The 22,891-nt window shown below is 45.0% G+C and overlaps 1 protein-coding gene across 3 annotated transcripts; it reads left to right on the forward strand.

The window, feature by feature from the left end:
- Nucleotides 1-305: 305 nt before the first annotated feature.
- Nucleotides 306-15,123, forward strand: SRSF1 (serine and arginine rich splicing factor 1). Of its 3 annotated transcripts, XR_014786146.1 has the most exons (7): nucleotides 306-738; nucleotides 5,125-5,309; nucleotides 5,868-6,040; nucleotides 6,310-6,517; nucleotides 6,908-7,027; nucleotides 7,846-8,183; nucleotides 13,816-15,123. XR_014786146.1 is itself a non-coding variant. In XM_084822836.1 (5 exons), exons 1-5 carry the CDS (start codon nucleotides 545-547, stop codon nucleotides 6,928-6,930), a joined length of 762 nt encoding a protein of 253 aa, XP_084678962.1. In that variant the 5' UTR covers nucleotides 306-544; the 3' UTR covers nucleotides 6,931-8,404. The 3 variants fall into 3 exon arrangements, 1 of the variants encoding a protein (XP_084678962.1); XR_014786145.1 differs by lacking the exon at nucleotides 13,816-15,123 and having other exon boundaries at nucleotides 6,310-6,496; nucleotides 7,846-8,404; XM_084822836.1 differs by lacking the exon at nucleotides 13,816-15,123 and having other exon boundaries at nucleotides 6,310-6,496; nucleotides 6,908-8,404.
- Nucleotides 15,124-22,891: the final 7,768 nt, after the last annotated feature.

Consider the following 22,891-nt stretch of genomic DNA (forward strand, 5'->3'; position numbering starts at 1 on the left):
CACCACCCCACTTTTCATTCGCACACCCGCGTACCTGGCGGCGGCGACTGTACCGTTCCTCTCCTCGCGCCCCTGCAAGCGACGAGTAGGAAAGAAGCCGCCGGGACTACTTTTTCATTCCCCCCCTCCCCCGGAGAGCGGCGCATGCGCGCTCGGAAGGCGGATGTGGCGAGTAGCGAGCGGTGAACGCGGCAGCGTGTGTGTGAGGCGTGTGCGCTTCCCTCCACCCCGGCCGCGTGACGTCAGGCAGCGCGGGAGGATCCCTGCGCAGGGCAGGTAGGGCCGCGTGAGGCGGGCGCCATTTTGTGGCGGCTGTGGGAGTAGAAGCGAGAAGAGGAGGCGCCGCTGCTGCTGTTGCCGCCGCCGCCTTCCCTCACCCGCCTTCCAGCCCTTTCCTCCCTCTCCGTTTTCTGTTGGCGTCAGTTTTATCCTTTTAATCCCCGTTTCTTTCCCCTTCTCCCTCTCGGGCTCCTTCCCGCCCTGCTCCTCCTTTTCTCTCCTCACGCTCGCCGACCAACCAACCGCAGCCATTGCCGACCTCGCCATGTCTGGTGGCGGCGTGATCCGCGGCCCCGCCGGGAACAACGACTGCCGCATCTACGTGGGCAACCTGCCGCCGGACATCCGCACCAAGGACATCGAGGACGTCTTCTACAAGTACGGCGCCATCCGGGACATCGACCTCAAGAACCGCCGCGGCGGGCCGCCGTTCGCCTTCGTCGAGTTCGAGGACCCGAGGTGAGGCAGGCGCGAGGACGCGCGCAGGCCGGTCTCTGGCCGCGTTTCGCTCATGAGGAGAACGGGGCAGGGGCAGGGGGGCCCGGGGACCAAAGCAACGTGTGGAGGGTGGGAGGGCGGAGAAATAACCGCAGTATGCCCAGAACCTTAACGTAAGTATAATTAGAGCCGCCTCCCCCCCCATGTGCTGCCCTCCAGATGTGTGGGACCGCAAGCCCCATCCCCCGTGTCCTGGCTGGGGCTGATGGGGGCTGTTTTGGTCATTAGGAGGACGTGAGGGTGGGAGGGCGGAGAAATAACCGCAGTATGCCCAGAACCTTAACGTAAATGTAATTAGAGCCGCCCCCCCATGTGCTGCCCTCCAGATGTGTGGGACCGCAAGCCCCATCGCCCGTGTGCTGGCTGGGGCTGATGGGGGCTGTTTTGGTCATTAGGAGGACGTGAGGGTGGGAGGGAGGAGAAATAATCGCAGGATATCCAGAGCCTAAGTAGTATAAGTGTAATTAGAGCCGCCCCCCCCATGTGCTGCCCTCCAGATGTGTGGGACCGCAAGCCCCATCGCCCGTGTGCTGGCTGGGGCTGATGGGGGCTGTTTTGGTCATTAGGAGGACGTGAGGGTGGGAGGGAGGAGAAATAATCGCAGGATATCCAGAGCCTAAGTAGTATAAGTGTAATTAGAGCCGCCGCCCCCCATGTGCTGCCCTCCAGATGTGTGGGACCGCAAGCCCCATCGCCCGTGTGCTGGCTGGGGCTGATGGGGGCTGTTTTGGTCATTAGGAGGACGTGAGGGTGGGAGGGAGGAGAAATAATCGCAGGATATCCAGAGCCTAAGTAGTATAAGTGTAATTAGAGCCGCCCCCCCCCATGTGCTGCCCTCCAGATGTGTGGGACCGCAAGCCCCATCGCCCGTGTGCTGGCTGGGGCTGATGGGGGCTGTTTTGGTCATTAGGAGGACGTGAGGGTGGGAGGGAGGAGAAATAATCGCAGGATATCCAGAGCCTAAGTAGTATAAGTGTAATTAGAGCCGCCTCCCCCCCCCCCCGTGTGCTGCCTTCCAGATATGTGGGACTTCAGTTCCCATCACCTGCATGCTGGCTGTGGTGGATGGGGGTTGTAATCCAAAACATCTGGAGGGTGCCCTCTGAAAGACTGGGGAGCCCAAGGTTCATATCCCCACTCAGCCCTGAAGTTCACCCTGAGTGACCTGGGACTTGTTGTTGCCTCTTGCCTTGGCCTACCTTGCAGGCCTGTTGTGAGGACAAAAGGATTCAACGTTGCCTTGTCACCCATGAAGCTCGCCCTATGGTGGAACGGCCTGGCCTGCCTCACAAGGTTGGGAGCTTAAAGGGGGGGGGGGATTGGGCACGCTGCCCTGAAACATGGAGTTAAAATGTAATAAAAGGAGTTCTTGTGTGTCACTCAGTTTTGTGAATGTTTACTTTGGTTTTACATACGATGCATTTAAAAACAAACATTTTTTAGGATTTCACACTGCCCCCCCCCCGCCGTTTCTTGCTGCTTCAGATTATCAATATTAAAATGAGCCTGACCCTGAGAATGTTTGCTTGAAAGTGCGTACTGCTTAGCCTGTTCCCTTCAAACCTTTCTGGCCCAGGATTCCTGCTGAACTTCCATGCTTTTAGTGGATAATGTATCTTACTTTGTGCTTTTCTTACTGTACTGTCTGTGTTTTTGTGGCTATTTTTAATTGTTACAAAAATATAGCCTACAGTCAAAAGCCAGCACACTGATTAATGTTGCTTAGTTGCCTTAGAAACTTGTGCAGAACGGTGGGGTAGATATCTTTTAAAATGTAGATGGGCTACAGTTTGCACTGTAGGACCCACTTCTATTTGTTTTAATCTCCTGTCTTCTTGCTTGTATCTCAAGGGACGTAAGGGCTCCTGTACTGTAGCTGGTTGAGTTGAAGAAGGTTTTTTGACTGAGAGAACCTGTGTCTATGGAAACTTCCACTTGTACTTTTAAAAGAATTGGAGGACAGTTCCTTTTTGCTTCTGGTCACCCTCCTGTTTTTAGTCAGAAAAAAAACTGGTATTTTGTGTTTGCTTCTGCTGTAACTGTATTGTTAGGCTTGGGTGTAACCTAGTTATCCCAATACGCAAATGTGTGTAGAAGTCCAGTCTCGCTGGTATTAAGTACTAATGTAAAAGTTTAAACTTTAAGAATTTTTAAATGTGTCTGGTATTTGTCAGTTATCCCAATGCCTTTGAAAGCACTAGTTAGAACCCTGGAGGATTACAACAGATTTAATTCTTAATAGGCATTTGGGTAAAATACTGTGCATGTTTTTCTTCGCATGCCTACAGTTAAAATGGCTAGATAATTCGTTTTTATGAATGACAATTTCAGAGAAGTAACCTGGGCAATCCCTGAGGGTGGGGCAGGGCCCCCATAGGTCCTGCTGCCCAGGCAGGAAGCATTTTAATAATTTCCACCTCGGAGTACTGAGAGATGCACATACAATTTTCTTATATCTGGAATCAACCCGAGGTATTCATACAAACAACACAAAGCAACCTTACAGCACAATACAGTGTGACTTAACTTGGAAACAAGCCCTAGTGAGAGATGATCTACCCATACAAAGTAAGGTAAAAGAATTCTGGAATGTAGCAGGTCTCCCACATAAAAAGTTAATGCTCTCACACATAAAAAGCTCTATCCATGTAGTAAATTAATACACTGAAGAGAGGTTTTAGAGTCATCTGGAGGTGCTACTTTACTATACACAGGGAGCTTTTTACATACAGTACACACCCAATCTGCAGTCTAAGTGATAGCAGTTCAGAGTTTTCTACACGTTATGCAGAATGGTTCAGAGTTCAGTCTACTTCCTTGTAAGTGTGCATCGAGTTGCAGACTTTAAAGGTTTGTTTCATGCTTTTTTTTTTACTGTTTAGACTGTCTTAAGATCAAGCATCACCGTTTGATCTTAAGACAGAGATCAGCGTTGAAATACAGATTGTAAATTACTCGGGGTAGGGTTATGTCACTAGTAAAGGGGCAAGTATAACAGACTGAATCTGTTAGAAGTTCTGTCTTCCTCTCTTGCCTCTCCCACAAAATATCCCTGCTTGGAGCAAGTCTTAGCTCTCTTCTCCCTGCCTGTCCCCAGTGCAAGTAATCATACTCGGTTGTGAACAAAAAATGGGGAAAGCTGTCCTAACTACTTTTTAATATTTTGTACATCATCTTAGAGTCTTTTTTAAAACTTGAAAGTTTAGCATCCACATTAACAAAATGTCAGAAACAAGGACATTAAATATCTCATTCAGGAATATTCTGTACTGTTGCCTTAAATTTCTCACCATGAACACAGGGTCACAAAGTATGTTAGTTACTCAAAGGAATATTTTTGTGTTATGTAGAAGTAACTGTTTTGCTCACCTGCTTTTTTCATACATAACATACAAGTACAGAAGACTTGCAGTGCACAAACTCGAACACTTCCTTTATTTTGATCTCAACCAGCCGTCTAGCTTTTGAATACAGTACTGTGTATTTGGCCAGAGATCCCTTGTATAAATTAGTTGGTCTTTCCATCTATATTTCCCCTCCCTAAACCGATAGTGGGTCATATTCCATGCTTGACCTACTAAAGTTGCATTGTTTGTTCCCTAGCCTGTAGATACTGTGCTGCACCATCCCAACAGTAGTCCTTGTGTTCAGGTGAGCAGTTCTATGTCATAAGATATTTGGAACCAGTGTTGGTTTCCCCTTGGTGCTTGCTTCTCCTGTACCCAACACTCCTTCAAAACTTTGATTCCATTTACTTATTTATTAATTTATTAAACTTGTGATTTTTTTATTATTATTTAGGGGTGTTTTTACCCCACTCTTCAGCTGAAAAAGGCTCCCAGAGTGGTTTACAAAGATGAATATTATGATTTTTCACTAAAAATACTGTTCAAGGCAACTAACAATAAAATACTGATAAAAGGAAGTTGTAATTAAAACATTAAATTTAATCAGACACATCCAATAAAAAAACATCAGTAAGAAAAAATCACAGCACCCACTGGACAAAAAGCGGCTTCAGCAGCAAATCAGCTTAGATGCCAAAAGGTGGTCTTAATAAGAATGTCCTCGCCAGTTAAAAGAGATGGAATTAACCTTGCCTCCTGTGGCAGTTCCTGTCTTTCCCCAACATTAGGGTTGGGATGGAATACCAGTAGAGCGAATACATGTATTTGTAGTGCCGTTGAGAGGGATTCTTCTTTGTCTTGCTTTCATAGACGTAAGAGGCAAGGCAGTGAGAGAGGCCTGCCTGGAAGCCAAAGCAGGATGTGTTCCTGCAGGGACTACAGTGCAGCCAGCTTTTCAGCTTTGCTCTGGCTTCAGGGTGTTTTTTCTCCATTCTTGCAGGGATGCCGAGGATGCTGTGTATGGACGGGATGGATATGATTATGATGGGTACCGTCTGCGTGTGGAGTTCCCTCGAAGTGGTCGGGGCACTGGCAGGGGAGGCGGCGGCGGTGGAGGTGGAGGGGCCCCGAGGGGCAGATATGGACCGCCATCCAGGCGTTCGGAGTACAGAGTGATAGTATCAGGTAAGTTGATTATCCCTTTGAGATCAAACAGTTTTGTTTATTTTCAGCTTTGAAAATGGTGGCTTGTCCAGCTAGCAAAAGCATAGAATTATTGGTGGGATATGCGTGAAAGCTGTATCAAATGTATACAAGCCTCCAACTGTGGTCTGGGCAGTCATATTTTGTGAGTAGCACAGAATTTGGCATCCTGCAGATCTTATCTTTCTACTTGAAAAAGTGGTTGTTTGGTCTTGTTAAACTGAAAAACATGTTGGCAGTGGCTCATTGGTGCTTCGGTGCCCTGTAGAGTTCCTACTCTGAAGGAGCTTCTGCTGCCTTCCTTACAACCATAAACCTTAGCTACTCCACCCCTTCCAAAAATCCTAAATCTTTTGAAAGCAGAATGTATGTATTTTTAATAATTCATTGTAAACATGTAGCTTGCCACTTATTGCAGAATATGGATTTCTGCTTGAGATACACACACTACTTACGTTGAGTAGATGAAGTTCTGGAAGGCCTCCATGTTGCCTTACTAGGATTTCACTGGAAATAACTTGCAACCTGTCTCTTGTTCAGGACTGCCTCCCAGTGGAAGCTGGCAGGATTTAAAGGATCACATGCGTGAAGCAGGTGATGTATGTTATGCTGATGTTTTCCGAGATGGAACTGGTGTCGTGGAGTTTGTACGGAAAGAAGATATGACCTACGCAGTGCGAAAGCTGGATAACACTAAATTTAGATCTCATGAGGTAGGTTTTCCACTTAACATTTTGACCAGAATTGGATGCACAGGGTTGCAATTGGATACAATAGGATTGAAGGTAAGGAGGTGCAGTCTGTTTGCAGCACTAACAAATGCAGAAAGTTAGTTGGGTCATCCCACGTTTAAGATGTTATGCAGGGAGATGTGATGAGACTCCTCTTGGCTCTTGTAAAAAGATCTTCAGTCTGTCAGCATGCCTGCAAAGACAGCTCAAAAGCTTAGACCTTTCAATCGAAAGTTGTGTCTATTTGATAGGGAGAAACTGCCTACATCCGTGTTAAAGTTGATGGCCCAAGAAGTCCAAGTTATGGAAGATCTCGTTCTCGCAGCCGTAGTCGTAGCAGAAGCCGTAGCCGAAGCAACAGCAGAAGTCGCAGTTATTCCCCGAGAAGAAGCAGAGGATCTCCACGCTACTCACCCCGTCACAGCAGATCACGTTCCCGTACATAAATGATCCTTAATGGTGCTCCTTTTTGTAGAACCCCTCCATGTTGTATGCAGTTTTCCTTTACTCCGTACAGTCTTTCTTTTTAAAAAAAAATAATTCAAGCTGTTTTACTCAAAATTGGCTAAAGTGTTGAATTGCATTCTTGTATAATATCCCTAGTGAGTATTTGCTCCTTAACATCAACATTCCCTCACGTCTTTCATTAATTGTATTTTAACATGTCCTAGGCAGGCCTCTCTCTAGTTAGTTTGCTGCCCACATTCTTCCAACTGTGGTATCGCTGTATAAAATGTCTTTGTTCAGCTATGGTTTCTACAAGCTGGGGATGGGGATGTTTGGGGTTTAACTTGTCTCTTCTGGGGGAGCTTACATTTTTATCTTGCCTTTTCATGTGTCTTTCTGTAGACATATCTGAAGAGATGGATTAAGAATGCTTTGGATTAAAGGATTGTGGAGCACATGTCAATCATTTTAGGATTGTCAAAAGGAGGATTGAGGAGGATCAGATCAATAATGGAGGCAATGGTATGACTCCAAGTGCTATTGTCACAGATTAAATTGGCAGTATTGACCTTATACAGAGAGACGCGCTTAATACATACACCTGCTCTCTATTGTTTAGGCATGTTTTAGTTAGCTTTAGTCGTCTAACCACCATGATGGCAATTGTGGCTAGATGTACCTGGGTGATTCTTCCAGTCCTGGGGGTGGGGGTATACTGAGTGACTGCAGTTGATTATAGGTGCTACCCCAAAACACAGGTTGTTTCAAACCTGTGAGTATAATCTCAATACTGCTAAAATCTGCATGTCCTCTGTGTGACTGATATAGCATTGCTGTTTCATCTTCTTAAAAGTAATGGAATGAAAGCAGTTATAGTAATGGGGAGGGGGAGGACACCTCTGGGGATTCTTTTTTTAAGCCCACCCCCTTCAAGTTAAGTCATAATTGACTCACTGATACTTCAGTTAACTTTGTTACCTTCCAGACTGAGTACAATGAACTTTTAGTTTAGATATGCAGTAGGTGGATAGCTTTAGCAGCAAGTTTTTGCTACTTCATAAAACTTTTTGGAACCACAAAACCTGTAATTTGCCACATAGGAATTGATATATTGGCATTATCAGTTACCCTGTGTAAATACTAGAATGTTTCCTCCAAATGATTAACATTGCTAAAATCTGAGCTTCACAACACAAAAGCTTGTTTTGGGGAATTGATAGTTATCGATGCCCATCTTTATTATTCAACGGCAGACATAACTGATCATTCCCCAGAATCCTATTTTTCATTACGGTATCTAACTTTTTGCCTCCTCTTTTTTGGTTTTGCTGGTTATAAAGGTTTGGATTGGAGAGGGCTCACTGGATCCCAATCCTTGGAGCTGGATCATTGGATTCAAATCATAATGTGGATAGGATAGGGAGGATCAATTGCAAGGATTCATGGAGCGGGATCAAATTACCAGGAACATAGGAGTGGATTCCTGCCCCAACCAAACCGCACTCGTGTGGATTTTTATTCAACTCAATTGGCTATTCCAAAGATTTTTCCTATTTTTGACGATTGGAGCCCTTAAGATGCACGATGGAGTTGTCATTTTTTGGTAAAAGGAGCAAAGCAAGGACCTGGAGAGGTACGCTGGAGCATTCTCCTTGGAAGGATTCAGCACGAGTAGATGGTAAATGTTAAAGGGGAAAAGGGGGGTTTGTTTAAAAACGTTAAACCAATAAGTCATTTATCTAAATTTAAAGACGCAAAAGAAATTGGAGTCTTAAGATTAAGTAGGTTTTCAATTGGCTATTGCCTTTTTTCTTTCAACAAATAAAATTTTATAAAAAAGTGCATGGTCGTTCTGTTGTATTAAATAATACCCTCTTACATTGTCTTGTGCCATGATGAATTCAGCTTTTAAGCTCCTCTGGTCCTTGGCCTGGGAACTGAAGTAAGACTGGGCCCAAATGGGTATTCTGTGGCCCATTCACTTGCATTGGATCACTGGCAGTAGGCCTATGATGGGAACAGTTTGTGAGCCAAGCGGAGGGTTGAGAGTGGCCCCTCCTGAAGTTGAGCTTCCTGGATCCTACGAGGTCATGCAGCTGGTGTTCACAGCCCCCCAAAATCCTGCTGCTCTAGTGTGGTATAAAGCAGTGTTCAAAGGCTCACACAACCATTGGTGAATGCAGATTTTGGATAACAAGGTAAGAGTTTCAGACTTCTGTATGAAGTGAGACTAGTTGACAAAGCTGATGCTTTAGTTTTACGTAAATAGTCCTTGGAGAATGTGAATTGCCTACGGACTATTGTAAGTTCCATAGCCTAACATTTCTGCCTCAGACCTCTTTGAATCTGGAAGATTGCACTTTTGGATCAAAAATTAATCCACTGAAAGAAGTCTCTTGAAAGATCAATGGCAGTACTTGCCGAAGGCCACCCCGTGAGCTGTGGTCTTCTAGGTCCAATGCTGCCAACTCTGACGTTTAGACGAACCTGGAATGGGTTCTGTGTTCCTCCTGAGGGAACAAGGCAATTGATCTTTCTGTCTCACAGGCACACCTTTCAGAAGTGACAGGAATGAGCCACACATTTCTGGCCTAAATTGAATATTAGGCCATATTAGCCCACTCTCCGTGATAAGCAGTAAATCTCACCGCTCTGAAGCTTCTCATAGGTGAGGAAGGTGGTAAGACTGTAACCCCCACAGGCACACACTTCCAGGATATTGCAGCCCAGCAGCTAGAAACATTTGCAGTTACCAACATGAGCTTGGGATATGTTTTGCCTGGGATGGGGAAGAGAAACTGTGTATGCAGTAAATGTTACTTATACAAGTGCAACCTCATGTTTCTGGTAATTTGGAGGTACTGAGGATGCTTATGTGGTAGTCCAGTTCAGTACTTCCTGAGTTCACTGCTGTAAAGCTGTGTGACTTAACATGCAATAGGTACAAGACCGGCTTTTTAATTCAAAGTGGCGGGAGCCAACAGTAGCACCTCAAAATCAGATGAGTCTACATTGGGCCAGTTCACATGTCGTTGTGGCAAATGGTGCATTAATTAACCCACCTTTTGCCAGGATGCACACCACACATGAACTACATCCAGTTTGCATAAAAACTTGCGAACACCCTGTTTGTGGGTGGTTAGTGTAATGACCGAACCCACACAGTCTGGGTTGTTCATGGGTTAAACAACTCACATAGGTTAATTCTGGGATTGTCCCCAGTGTGTCTGGGTTTGGACATCGCGCTAACCTAAGAATGGGACATTTGTAGATGGTTTACAGAGTTTCAGTTATTGGGTGGTATAGAAATTAAATAAATTATGCCAATGTTATGTGCAAATCAGGTCACTGGGACTAAAAAGACCTTAGGGTACAGAATTAGCTGCAGCATCTTAAGGATGCTAAGAGTATAGGCAAATCCAAGGGGCCTTGGATTGACCCTAATGCTTTGTATGGTCCAGTGGTCAATCACGTTGTGGGGGGGGGGGCGTTTCCCCTTGCATTATGTGATTCATTGGAGGAAGTATTACACTCAGACTGGGTTCATGTCCCCACTGGGCCATACATTTCACTGGGTTTGGGGCCAATCTCAAACCTTCCTTGTAGGGTTGTTAAGATACAGATGGTGTGGGGAGTATGTACACACGGTTTAAGATGCTGCTTTTGCATCTGCTGTTGAGAAAACCCTGTTACACTGGGGTGATAACTAATTGAAACACATCACGACAGCTACAAAACCTTATTTAAGTCACTGGCCTTAAAATGTCTTACTAAGCCCCCTTGTAGAGTTTCAGTGTTACTGTAGAGCACTGAACTTCCTCAGATGTAGATTGAAAATAGGCTCTTGGGTAAACTGCTACATGGTGGTGCTATATAACTTTTATCAAGGCAAATAAGATGCTAATGAGGAAGGCTTTTCTTGTTTATTAACGGCTAAAAGAGCCCAAGAAATAAACTCCTAGATGTAGTAAGGGGAATGCTAAATATTGGTGTCAGGGAAGCAATGTCAGGTCTATAATTATGTTGTGATTTGCTTTTGTATAAAACACCTGGGCCCTTCGCTTGAGGCTAAGGGTTGTCAGCCTTTTAAGGTTTCAGTCGCTTGATCCAGCACCCTAGAGTATGACACTTGCCGCATAATAATGGAAATTATAGCCTTCAATAATTTGCCTATGCTTAGTGGAAAACAAAGTGATGCGATTACTTAGATGTTTTTGTATATGCATGGGTATGGTGAAGAATAGCTCCCCTGGCGGCTTACTCATTGTTAGAACTACTTGTCATCGTTCACTACTAGAGAAGCACTCCCTAGACCCGGGGCCCTCCATATGTTTTGGATTACAACTCCTTGCCTTTCCTGACAATCGGCCATGCTGACTGGGGTTGATTGGAGTTGAAGGCCAAAACCTCTGGAGGGCACCACGTAGGCAAAGGCTGCCCTAGACTCCCCCCGCCCCCAAAGCTGCTGATGTCTTTGTTTATGTCTAAGGTAGTACTTCTGAACCTAAGTTTAGAGTTGGGATCAGCAACTGGAAACCAAATAGACCCTCTAAAGTAGGTGTAAAGTAGAACGTGTGGCCTTCCAGATGTTAGATTTGAATTCCCATCAGCACTAGCCAGTGGTGACGGGAAGGACCACAAATTACCCACCCCTGTTCCAAGGGCTACTGGCCGGCTATAGATGTTAGCCCAGAAGTGGGAGAGTGATGTGGTCCAAATTTTTCCCCATTGAGAATTGTTTAGGACATCCTTTTCCAGCCTGCTGCCCTCCAGAGGTGTAGGACTGCAACTCCCATCATCCCTAGCCAACATGCTCACTGACCATTCTTGCTGGGATGGTGGGAACTGTAGTCAGGTTGGGGAAGGCTTGTTTTATGAAATATAGTGATGCAAAATGGGTTAATCTAACCAATGAAAACACAAATTTGCTAGTAAATGTGCGCTAGGAAGGATATACTTTCTAGTGTTGCCGCTTTCTTCTCTTCCACTCATATATTGAATAGCTCATTGGTAGAATGCATGTTTAAAAAGCATTTTAAAAAGGAGTCAGAACACCAGTGATGATCCTTCGGGTGATGTACAGGATTGCATTTCTTAGAGCAGGGGTGCAGAATCTCAGGCCCAGGGTCCCAATCTGGCCCTCTGCAGTTCCTCAGATGGCCATGCCTCCTTTCCCCTCAACCATTTGCCGGTTTCCCCACTTCTGTGCAGTTTTTTCCTCAGTTCTAAAAGGTTGAAATTCCTCTCAATTATCTGTCCAGCAACTGGCAACGCATCCATAAGTCTGGAAAAGATGCAAAGAAATCAAGCCAATGCAGCAGAGGGGAGTCAGAACCTGCCCCGAGGGCAGTGGCCATTTCTAGGTGTAGAAACAGCTTTTGGGGTCCTAAATTCAAGCATGTTTGTGAAAAAACCAGGAGCAAATTTAATGTGTGCATGTATGCACATCAATGCACAGATCTGAAACATCACTGATATAAAAAACTTAACGTTGACACAGGCTGCCTTCACTCTTGAATTTACAAAGGCGGAAGCTTTTCTGTGGTCCAGAGGCGAGAAGGAAGGCAATGCTGCCACCAGTCTATGCTTAGTAGGTAATGTGGGCTGCTTTTAATGTCCATGCAGAGTAGACAAATCTGGCTTTTAAAGCCTAGCTTTACAGAGAAAAAATATGCCCAGTGCTATGTAACTCAAGGGTAATTCCCAAATCTCTCAAGGTGACAAACGGATAATTCCTTTTGTGCTTAAACCCAAAAGCAAATTTCTCTAATACACAAATGGAAAGTTCTGTGATTCCCTCCATTGGCTTAAGGAAAAGGTCAAGGATGTAAACTATTTTTTGTCTTCCCCATTCTGTACCTCTTTTGCTTGTCCTTTTGTTACAGTCCTTTTGCTTGAAACTTCTTTGTATTTTTGACCTTGCTGATAAGTTTTTCCTTAAGCCTCTTACATCTCCCACTCTGTTCTTTCCATACAAGATCATTTTTCACTGCCCCGTTTGCTCACCACCTCCTTTCTATTTTCTGGTACAGTGTTGTTGCTAAAAGGCCCAACCTCAAATGTCCCTTCTACCACAAAGTGATATGGCTTTGCGCACACTAGTTCTTGTAGTTGGCCCCTGCATCTGCACCACGAAGATAAGAAATTATGGGGTGCTATAAGGATAAAAGAGGACCTGTGAAGCACTAGAGTTCATAGTTAATATCTTACCATCTGTACACCATACTGCAGAGTTAAGGGCAACATACAGCAGTCCTTGCTCCCAAGGAGTTTGTTGTTGTTTAGAATCTAAAATAGGAAATAACTGGGAGGGCGAGGCAAGGCAGAGGGGGAAATGTAGGCAAATTCCATGTAGTTCTACTGAGTGGTGGTTTTTGCCTGGCTTACCCTTATGCTGGCATAACTTCCCTCCTTTTGTCAAGCCACTTTCCAGCTTCCACTTTGAACAAACCATTTATGTGAAGAGTTCCATATCAGTTTATTTGCAAGCTGCCATGCACTTGCTACCTATTTTACTTGCCTTACAAAGCCGTGCACTGCATAAATATCTCCCAGTTTGGGGGATTATGGGGAATGGCATGGGGTAATCTTAAAGCTATCCAAAGTGAATATTGAAAGCATTAGCTGGATCTAAATGTCTTGTGCTTCTCCGATGGAATGCTTGGCTTTTGTTTAAATCATATCACAAATGCATTTTACTTTTAAAACCCTTTTAAGTTTCAAGTTTCAGTTGGCCAGGTAGAACAGCTTATGGTTGTTTGGATCCTGGCATATGCAATACAAAGGATTAATGGATCCTGATCTTAAAAGTTTGTAAAGCTAAACATATAAGCAGTATCTTGGGTTCCTTAAGGAGGAAAAAAGGCGGGATATAAATGTAATAAATTAATTAAATTAATTATCTTGTAGTAAAAGTTTGCAGTATATTGTACATCTGACAAAGATTTAACTGTAGTATCAGCAACAGCTGATGTTACGTATTTGGGGCTGGGAGGGAAATGAACTTTGTGAGTTGCTGCAGTTTGGAGGGGCAAAATGTGGTAATGCAGTGGAAAAGTTTTAACAGTCTTGTAAAGAAAACTCTTAAACTGTAGTGTATCTGGTTGCCATGTTCAAGAATTCAAAAGTGAAAGATATGTGAGCTAGATTTAAATGGGACTGTTGCTTACTGTTGATAATCTGTTTAACTTGCTGTTTTTTTCCTCCCTGTGTTACTGTTCAGAAAACTTTGAAAATAAACCAGGAAAACCAGCAAATGAAATGTGAACTCTCTGGCTGCAATTAGTTTGCAATATCATTTCTGTTAACAGATGACTGAGGCATGGAGAGTTGGAGCCCTGCTGCTGGATGATTTTGCACTTGGAACCAGGAGAGGATTCCTTGAGGCTTTCCTGTCCAAAGACAGCCCTTCTCCAATGTTTTCATGCCCTTGCAGAACAGTTCACCAGTACAAAGGAAAGGAGGAGGAGGAGGAGACCAGCGTTTGTTTGCTGGATCACAGCCTGGGAAGCTTTAGTATAGAATTCCTTCACCATCACTACCACAGCGTTTTCAAGAGCCCGTATTCACCAGAGGGGAGGGCGTTTAGGGACAGCAGCGATCAAGGACTGTAACAGTTGGCTCCTGCTGAACACAAGATGGGATGGGCCGATTGGCTTGGTTCTACCCCGCAATGGTTACCCTCAAAGGCAGCCAGCCTTAAAATCTTTTGAGACCGCACATTGTTGACTGCTGCTCCTTACTGCACAGGCGGGATTTTTGTTGGTTTAGTTCCGAGGCTAGCTATGTGGTCTGGAGAGGACACAGTAGGGATGGGCAAATCTGTCAAGCTTGATTTCACTTAAGTATTCATTCTTCGTTCCAGTGCTTAAGTTCATTCTGCCCCAGTTCCATATTGGGACTGCAAATTATTTTTTAGTCCATAGGAAAGTTTGTATGCATTTTGTGCCACGTTTTTTAAGAACCGCATTTTTGTATGCATTTTTTTTCTAAATGTGTGCACCTTTGGGGGTGTTATGTTTGCAAATGTATGCATTTCTCGCCCACCTCTAGGATCCCGAGATCCCTGAGTGCGCAAGCACTGAGACGAGCGCACGTCCAAATATGGACAAGCCTGTAATTGCACCCGCATGCCACTCTCGCAAACTACTAACTTCACACACAACTCCTTAAGCATAGGCAGAAACATCCCATGTACAAAACAGTGCCCCTTATCTTTGCTGGCCTCTTCCAGCTCAAAAGAGAAAGACATTTAGGCACAGCACTGCAGTTCTCAAGTGGATACCCGGTCCAAAGTTACACAAAGAATCCATGGCAGATGTTGGGCTTCCACCAGGACCCAACATCCAGAACTAACTCTCCTCACAACACACAATGGTATAATTTGTAAAACAACTAATTTTGGATTTCTTTCTATTATAGCCTTAGTTTGGGATCTTTTTTTTCCTTTACATTCCTAGGCTATCAGACCTAGAAACATACAGCTTTTAAACAAACGGTATTTGTAATATTCGTACAACGTCATTACAGTACAATTCCTCCAAGGCATTGCTCTGCCTTACTAAGAAACTACCTTCTTCTATGACCCCCCCCCCCGAAATAAACAACCTGTTTTTCTATTAGTTGTGGAACTAGCCTGTTGAAAGCTGCAGGTGTTTGGCATAAAGTATGTTTTTTAAAAAGATGGCATTCTCAAACCCTGTATTTTGGATAGTGACAATTTCACAGACTTGGAAAAACTGTTGCAAAGGGGAAAAGGCTCCCTAACTAGTGAGATCAAATCCACATTCTAATTTGGGGTAAGAATCACACAGGCCACATGTGCCTGCCCCCCAATTCTTGTGCGGTTCCCATCTTGGGTCGTCACTGCCACGTTTAGTAGTGTGGTGGCAGGAGTATGGCCCATGGCGGGGGAGGCAGGCAGGGGTTAAAAGTGGACATGCTGGAGTTGCCTACCTCGTTCTTCTAATAGTACTAAATTGCACTGTGCTCTGAGTTTCACTCTGCAGGCCATTACTTTCAAAGCTGAGCGTTGGCTTGCTTCCTAGAGGACCTTGGGTATATTCACTGGCTTGGAAGACCTTCCCATGTTCTTGCAGGGAATACGCCAATTTAGTGTGCAAAATCTATGCCTGTTTAGACAAAAAAGTTCTACAAGTCCCAGCGATCCCCAGCCAGCATGACTAAACAGACGTAGGATTTTGCGCCCTTACTGGCTGAAGTGGCAAGGAAATGGGAAGTTGCAGTTGAGGAAATACTATTGACTTCAGTGCTGAAAAGTTTGTGATGGGGGCAATGCTTGCATCCTTGAATCTATAGTCTATGGCCAAAGACCAAAAGAACAGACAGTTCCTTGAGCCCCAAGCAGAGTTAGTTTCTCAACAGCTCTTCTATACTGCATGTCAAACCACTTTTGAAATTGAGTGGCACTTTTAAGGGCAGTTTGGTGCAGTGGGTGGAGGGAAGTATCAAATTTTTTTTAAATTGCACTAGGCATGTGTAAATACCACCCCAAAACATTTTATGTGAAGCCTGTAGTCCTCATCACTTCCAAAAAATTCAAAGACTGGATGAGTGGAAGGGCTGCTGCTCTACATTGGCAGCTCTGGCCTGTACTACCCAATGGACAAATCAGCCTGCTTCCGGTTGGTGTCATTTTTGCATGTGTTCCTTCATTCTGCTCGATAACATTGCTGTACTTTTGAATATATTTTATCTCAAAATAATGAAGTTCACATGCTTTTTGATATGTAATTTGAGCTGAGGGCTGTGCCCACAACACTGGGAGAAATGAGAAATCGAATGCATAACCTACATGCTTATCTATACATTGGCCAATTCATATCAAAATTTGCAAAGATCACATTCTTCGAGCATCCTTAGCCTGCATCTACTAGAATCATTTGGTTGAATGGGACTGTACCACTTCAGACTATAGGTGTAGAATCACATTTATGAATGCTCCCCTTCATTTAAAAACGAAACAACAAAAAAAACATTGCAAGTAGAGAGCTTGCACAGCAGAGTGGGCTCAGCAAGAATACTCCCTCATGCTAGCTTTTTACTTGCAAAGAAGTTTTAAGAGGGTCAGCATTCTTACGGCACGTGTAGACCTGTCCTACTCTCTCCCTCTGGAAAAAAAGTACCTGGACTATTGTCACTGAATACAAAGGACTAGATGACTGCAGATATAAAAGGACTGCTTCTGTGTGTTGGCATCCTGAGCCTCAAAAAGGTAAGAGCCTGGAATCAGACTGTACCACTCATTGCCCCCTGCATGCAGGCCTGCCACCAACATGTACTTTTAAGGGCCAAGTACCCGGGTCTAGGGAAGGCTTCTGGAAGCTATCCTAGTTTTCCCTAAATACCCCAACGTAGTGTTACCCTGGAGCACGGTTGCCCCCAGAGGGACCCACTCATGGAGGGTCCTGCATATGTGTGCACACAGCAATGTATCCCTAATTCTACTGTATGTGTGGATTTTAATGCTAAGCAGCTTTAGGATCCTGTTTTCCCTGAAAAGCAGGGTGTAAATAAAATAATATAACATATGACTGCATTTGCCCATATTCTTCCCCTCTTGCCTTTTCTCTCCTCCCTCTGCTGCTGACTTTTACACTGTAATCTCAGTGGGGAAGGATTTACCCGCTTTTGTTTGTTTTGTGGAACCATAAACAGCAGTGGTGCTATGAATTAATCATAGCTTAGAATCAAAAGAGCTATTCCTACATTTTAAGCCAGCTGATACCATTTCCTCACCCACCATGCCCTCCCACCATCAATTGTCCTTCAGAAAAGCCATTCTACTCCCTCTTAAACTTCTGGAGTGGCTGTGATTCTTCATGCAGGAATGTGAGACCATTTTGAGGCTTTTTTGTACACGCGCTTTTCTTTCTTTTTCTCTCTCCAATAACGCTTTAGGGTTTTCGAAAAGCATGTAACTTGGCATTCCACAGCTGTTTCCACTTTGCAGTGTGACAATGTAGTACAGTCATTCCCGAAGTGTGGGTGAGGACATGCTAATGTGCTGTGAAAACTAGCAGGCAGCAAGAAATGAATTTTGGACGCCTCCAAACCAGCTTCCATAAAGGGTGGGTAATTATATCCTGTGTCCTCTATGACTGGATCATTCAGAGGCTCCCAATAAAGCAGATGTGGGCATCCTAGGAACCTGTTTTTCCATCGGACTCAAAACTCTGTCCATATAGGTCACAATTGGCAGCATTTATCTTGGGTCTTTTGCATCAGCTGCAGAACTGGAGATGCTGGGCATTGAATTTTAGACTTTCCATGTACAAAGCAGGTGCCTGAACATGGTCCCCATCCTGACCTCCTGTAACAACAGTGCACATCTAGAGCAGTGACAACTCTTCCCCATAGAGGGCTCTTTTTGAGGCAATTGTTCTTCCTCTTGGGAGTAAACTTTTTTGGTGGGCGTGAGAATAGGGCGAGAACAAGCATACTAACACTTTTAATTCAAGGGTGGGTTTTAATTCACCTCTTTGTCTTCTGGAAGCTGCTTTCTAGCAAGAAATTAATTGGGTGCCCACCTGTGGATATTCCTTTCCCTGGGAGAACCTTAAATCGATTCTCCAGCATGATGTAGCAGGGAAATAAGTTCAATAACCACAGCTTGCAGGAGGTCTCGGGTTCAAGGCCTGCCACCTCCAGGATGAAGCTGTTAGCAGCGGATGGGGAAGACCTCTAGCTGAGCCTGGAGAGTGACTTCCACCAGTCAACAGACTGAACTGGGCTAGGTAAGACACATATTCGGGCATGGTCCCAGGCAAAGGAAGAATGGTTGCATGCGTATCAAATTAAGACATTTGTCATCACAGGGTGCTTCCAGATGAGGTTTTATTGTGCAATCATGGTTGCCTTTTCCATGGGATTTTACAGGGTGTTCAAATGCCATTGTCAATTTGTCAGCCTCCTCCTGTGTCCTTCCATCTTTTTTTTTCTTACCAGAAAGAATCCGTTCAGGAGAAAAGGAGAGAAATAGGAGGAAAGGACAGAACAGCTGCACAATGCCTTTTGATTGGTAGCCCTAGCAGCCCTCCACACATCTAAAGACATTTGGGCCTCCTTGACTCCAGTCCTGGGGCTATCAAAATTCAAATTGTTTTGTAAAACCACAGCCTGCTACAGCCATCTAGTGGGGGAAATTGAAAATGCACTTCATTCGTTTATTACATTTCTTTGCTGCCCAATAGCCAAACCTCTGGGCGGTTTACAAGAATCAGAACCCTAAAATGCAGCTTAATAAAGCATAACATAAAACCTTTTAATGTTCAGAAATTTGAAACAGCTAGAACAGTAACAATGAAATGCCAGGACCTGATAAAAGCAACTTGCATGAAAAAGCCCCATCATGTGTGGTTGAATGCCGAGGAGTAGAGGAAAGGCTTAACATGGCACCCAAAAGATGACAACGTTGGCTTCTGAACAGTCTTCAAGGGCAGCCACATGTAGAGCACATTGCAGTAATCTAACTTGGAGGTTATCGGAGCATAGACCACTGAAGTCAGGTTATCTCTGTCCAGAAGGGGGCTGGGCTGGGCTGGGCCGGGCTGGGCCACCAGCCAAAGCTGGTAGAAGTCACTCCATGCCACTGAGGCCACCTGAGTCTCAAGTGACAAAGACAGCTCTAGGAGAACCTGCAAGCTACAGCCTTGCTCCTTCACGGGGAGTGCAACCCTACCCAGAACAGGAGGAACGCCATCTGTCTAGAAGAACTACCCACTAACAGCATCTTGGTCTTGTCTGGATTGAGTTTCAGTTCATTACCCCTCATCCAGCCATTGTCGCAGCCAGGCGCAGATCTAGAACATCCGCAGCCTCACCTGAAGCAGATGAAAAGGAGAAACAGAGCTGTGTGTCATCAACCTTTGGGGTTAACTGTACTTTATAGAACTAGTGTCTGTACAATCAGATGAAATTTGCCATTTGTTTGATGTCTTATTGCTGTGAAAGCACAAGTTAATTGAGCAGGGCTGGCATCAAGGGTAGGCATGTTTGGGCGCCTGGTGAAGGCACGCATCCCAGCGGGGGCCCACTGATAAGAGCCCCCTGGAGTTGCTCTTCCCCTCACCACTGCAAGCAAGGGCCCTCCAAAACCTGGAGCCAGCACTGTAATGGATGAAGATCACTCAAAGAGAGCAACCTCTGCTTTAAAAACACCTTTGCGTGGTGCTGAAAGGCCAGTAATGATGAGGCAGGGCAAATTTCCCTGCAGGGGATGTTTTACCATTTTGGCGCCACTGCTGAAAAGGCCCTGCTCTGAGTAATCAGCAACCATATCTCGACAGCAGTAGGAAGACAAGGGTCAGGGTCTCCCATGGAAGTCTTAAATTGTGGCTAGGTTCATATGTGTTTGAGAAAAAAAGTGTGCTTCCAGAGGGAGTGAAGGGTTATGGCAAGCGAAAGTACAAACAAAGGACAATTCTGTTGGAAAAACAGAATGTGGGGGTGTTGTTTTTGATAGAGGCTATGTGATAGAGCAATTAGAGCGTCAGGCTACCACTGGGACAACCTGTCTTCAAGTACTCACCCTGGCATAAAGCCCTCTGGATGAACCGGGCCGGTTGATATCACTCTCGGCCTGCCCTACCTCATTGGGTTGTTGTGAGGGTAAAATGGAGGAGGGGCCCAAGCATCTTTTTAAAGGGGGGCTGAGTACAAAATTCCAGCATGTGCCCCTTCACACACAACATGATCCTGTATATTCAGTCTCCTGATTTGTATTTCTAGCCAGACATGGCAATAGCAGTGTGTGTGTGAGAGAGAGCGAATGAGACATTTACTCTCATATTTTGGGCCTGTAAATCTTATCAGCAATGCTGGATTCAATTGTCCCTGGGATTAATGTCCCTGATTATTATACTGTTTGGGTATCTCACCAGCTGTTCCTCCCTCTTGCCTATACACAGGCAACTCTGGACAGGTAGTTTTTGAGAGTGTATATCACATAAGGAAGCTCAGATCTCTCGGTCTCTCAAACTCCAAGCCCTAGTTTAACTGCTCTGGCCTGGGTCAGCAACCCTCTGTTCAGAATGTTGTTTCTTCTGCTCTGATACTGCAGCTTTGACTCCAACAACCCTCACTCAATCTGGATGCTAGATACAGGGAAATACGTTTCTGTAACTATCCTAAAGCAGGGATGGTGAACCTCTTCCAGCTTGAGAGCCGAATTCCATTTTGAAGAAGCTCTTGCATGCTGTGTTCAAGTTATGGGTAGGGCCAAAATACCAGCATATTTCAGTGTAAAGCTCTTAATGTCAGTAACTACGCATTTCAATGTTTTAGAATGGGGGATAAAACTGCACAAAGGCCAGGAAACCACCAAATGATTGGTGGTTGAAGGAAGGGTTGGACTCGATGGTCTTATAGGCCCCTTCCAACCCTACTATTCTATGATAAGGGGAGGCAGGGGAAGGAGCATGGCCTTCTGGGAAACCCCAGAGGGCTGGATTTCAGCTTTTGGGTTGAGGCTCTACACACACACACACACAAACATACCTGTCCCAAAGCATGATCTACAGTTTAAAGCACAATCCTATGCATGTGTACATAGAAAAAAGTCTGAAAATTCCCAGCATTCCCCAGCCAGCTGGTTGGGGAATGCTGGGAGTTATCAGACTTTTTTCTGTCCAAACATGCATAGGATTGTGCCCTTGGTCTCCATCTTTTCCCCTCGTGGTAATAAAGTTGCAACCTGGCCCTTTGGGCCCCTGTAAAGCATGCCTTTTTTCCTTCCCATGCTAGGTCTAGGGTGACCATACATCCTACTTTTACAGAGGCAGTCCTCTCTGTGTAGGCATCCTCTCTTGGAAGGGCTGTCCAGTCCCATTTAAAGAGAAAGAACATAAGGAAGAAGTTGCCCATCAGGAATTACCACCTGGACAGTATGCCTTGTATTTCTGTTTCCGCTAAAACAGTTATTCCCAAATATGCATCGGTACATCTGTTTAGCTTGTGCAAACGGGATGCAAATCAGTATCAGCTTTGGGGGCGATGCATACGTGGCTATCGTAGCCTGGGTGTTGGCGGCCAGGAGCACCCCGTGGGAAACGAGAGCTATAAACGCTGCAAAGAAAGGGCCATGCGTGCTGTTTCGCAGGCACCCTTCGAAACACGCCCAGCTGGAGCAGTGGCTTCGGCTGCCTTTGGGCAAAGAAGGGAGGCCAGCTGGCATGTGTGGGGAGCTGTGGGTATGCATGCTGGCATTGCCCGGGGATCGTTTTAATATTTTCCCTCCTGAAAAGCCCTGCAGTTTTAATATTTTGTTTTAACATGTCTTGTTTTAACATTTTCCCTCCTGAAAAGTCCTGCAGTTGGCCTGGCCTCGCAGACGGCTCTTGTGTGCACCAACACGGCCTGTTTGTCTGTGTCTAATGAGAGAGACAGGCGGCAGAAAAGGCTGTTTTATAGGCTGTCTTGAGAGTCTTTCATGCGCCCCTGTTCCGTGGGACAGGGCAGCCTGCAACTGCCCAGCCAGCTCCCATTGTGTAGCAGCTGCTGCTCCCCTCTGTCCCACCGGCGGACGTGGCGGGGAGAAGGGTTTCTTGTTTCCAGTGGAATTCTAGCTATCCGTACTAATCTTCCCGTTGCCTTTGATGTGCCCGTGAATCTCTGCCTTTGTCCTTTTCCATTCCAGGGGCCTCCTTCTTGCAAGAAATATTCCTTTGCCTTCCCTCTTTACTTTGCGAGATTCCTTTTTGCTGAGAGCCCCAAACTAGCGCCCTGTTTGTGATTGTCCATTATTTTTTTGCCTGCAAGCATAGATGCACGCACACAGAGAGAAAGAGAGAGAAGCCACGGCACTGCCTTCCCACCATAAGACAGACAAAATGGTTCCGATTTTAAGCGCCTTTAAGGGCAACCTTGATGGAAAAGACAGATCTGCAGCAGGGCTGATCCATGAGGCACAATAACTGGCATGTAGGCCCCACTGATATGAACCCGAATGTGGAGATAAGCAATGGAGAACTTCTTGCCCCTTCTTAATGAGTAGGGAGAAGGTGCAATCTGGATTATTCTCCTTCGGGCATCAAAATGCTTTGGGTCAGCCCTACACAAAAAAAATGTACTAACCTACTCTGTATCAGACCAGGTTTCTAAGCCCTTTTTTGTCGTGTATGTTTGGGTAAGACTGTCCATGTTAACTTTATTTTTATATTATTATTATTAACATTTCTATACCGCCCAATAGCTGGAGCTCTCTGGGCAGTTTACAAAGATTAAAAACATTAAAAATACAATATACAGAGATTTAAAACCATTTACATAAGAAACACATGAACAGACAATATGCACAAAAGAAACATATCTAAAACAACTTCAAACAAACAATCTCAAAAACAAACCACCATAACAATAAGGCATTCC

Source organism: Heloderma suspectum, chromosome 16, assembly GCF_057233095.1.
Source record: "Heloderma suspectum isolate Gila_16-S chromosome 16, 16-S_ref, whole genome shotgun sequence".
Lineage (NCBI taxonomy): Eukaryota > Metazoa > Chordata > Lepidosauria > Squamata > Helodermatidae > Heloderma > Heloderma suspectum.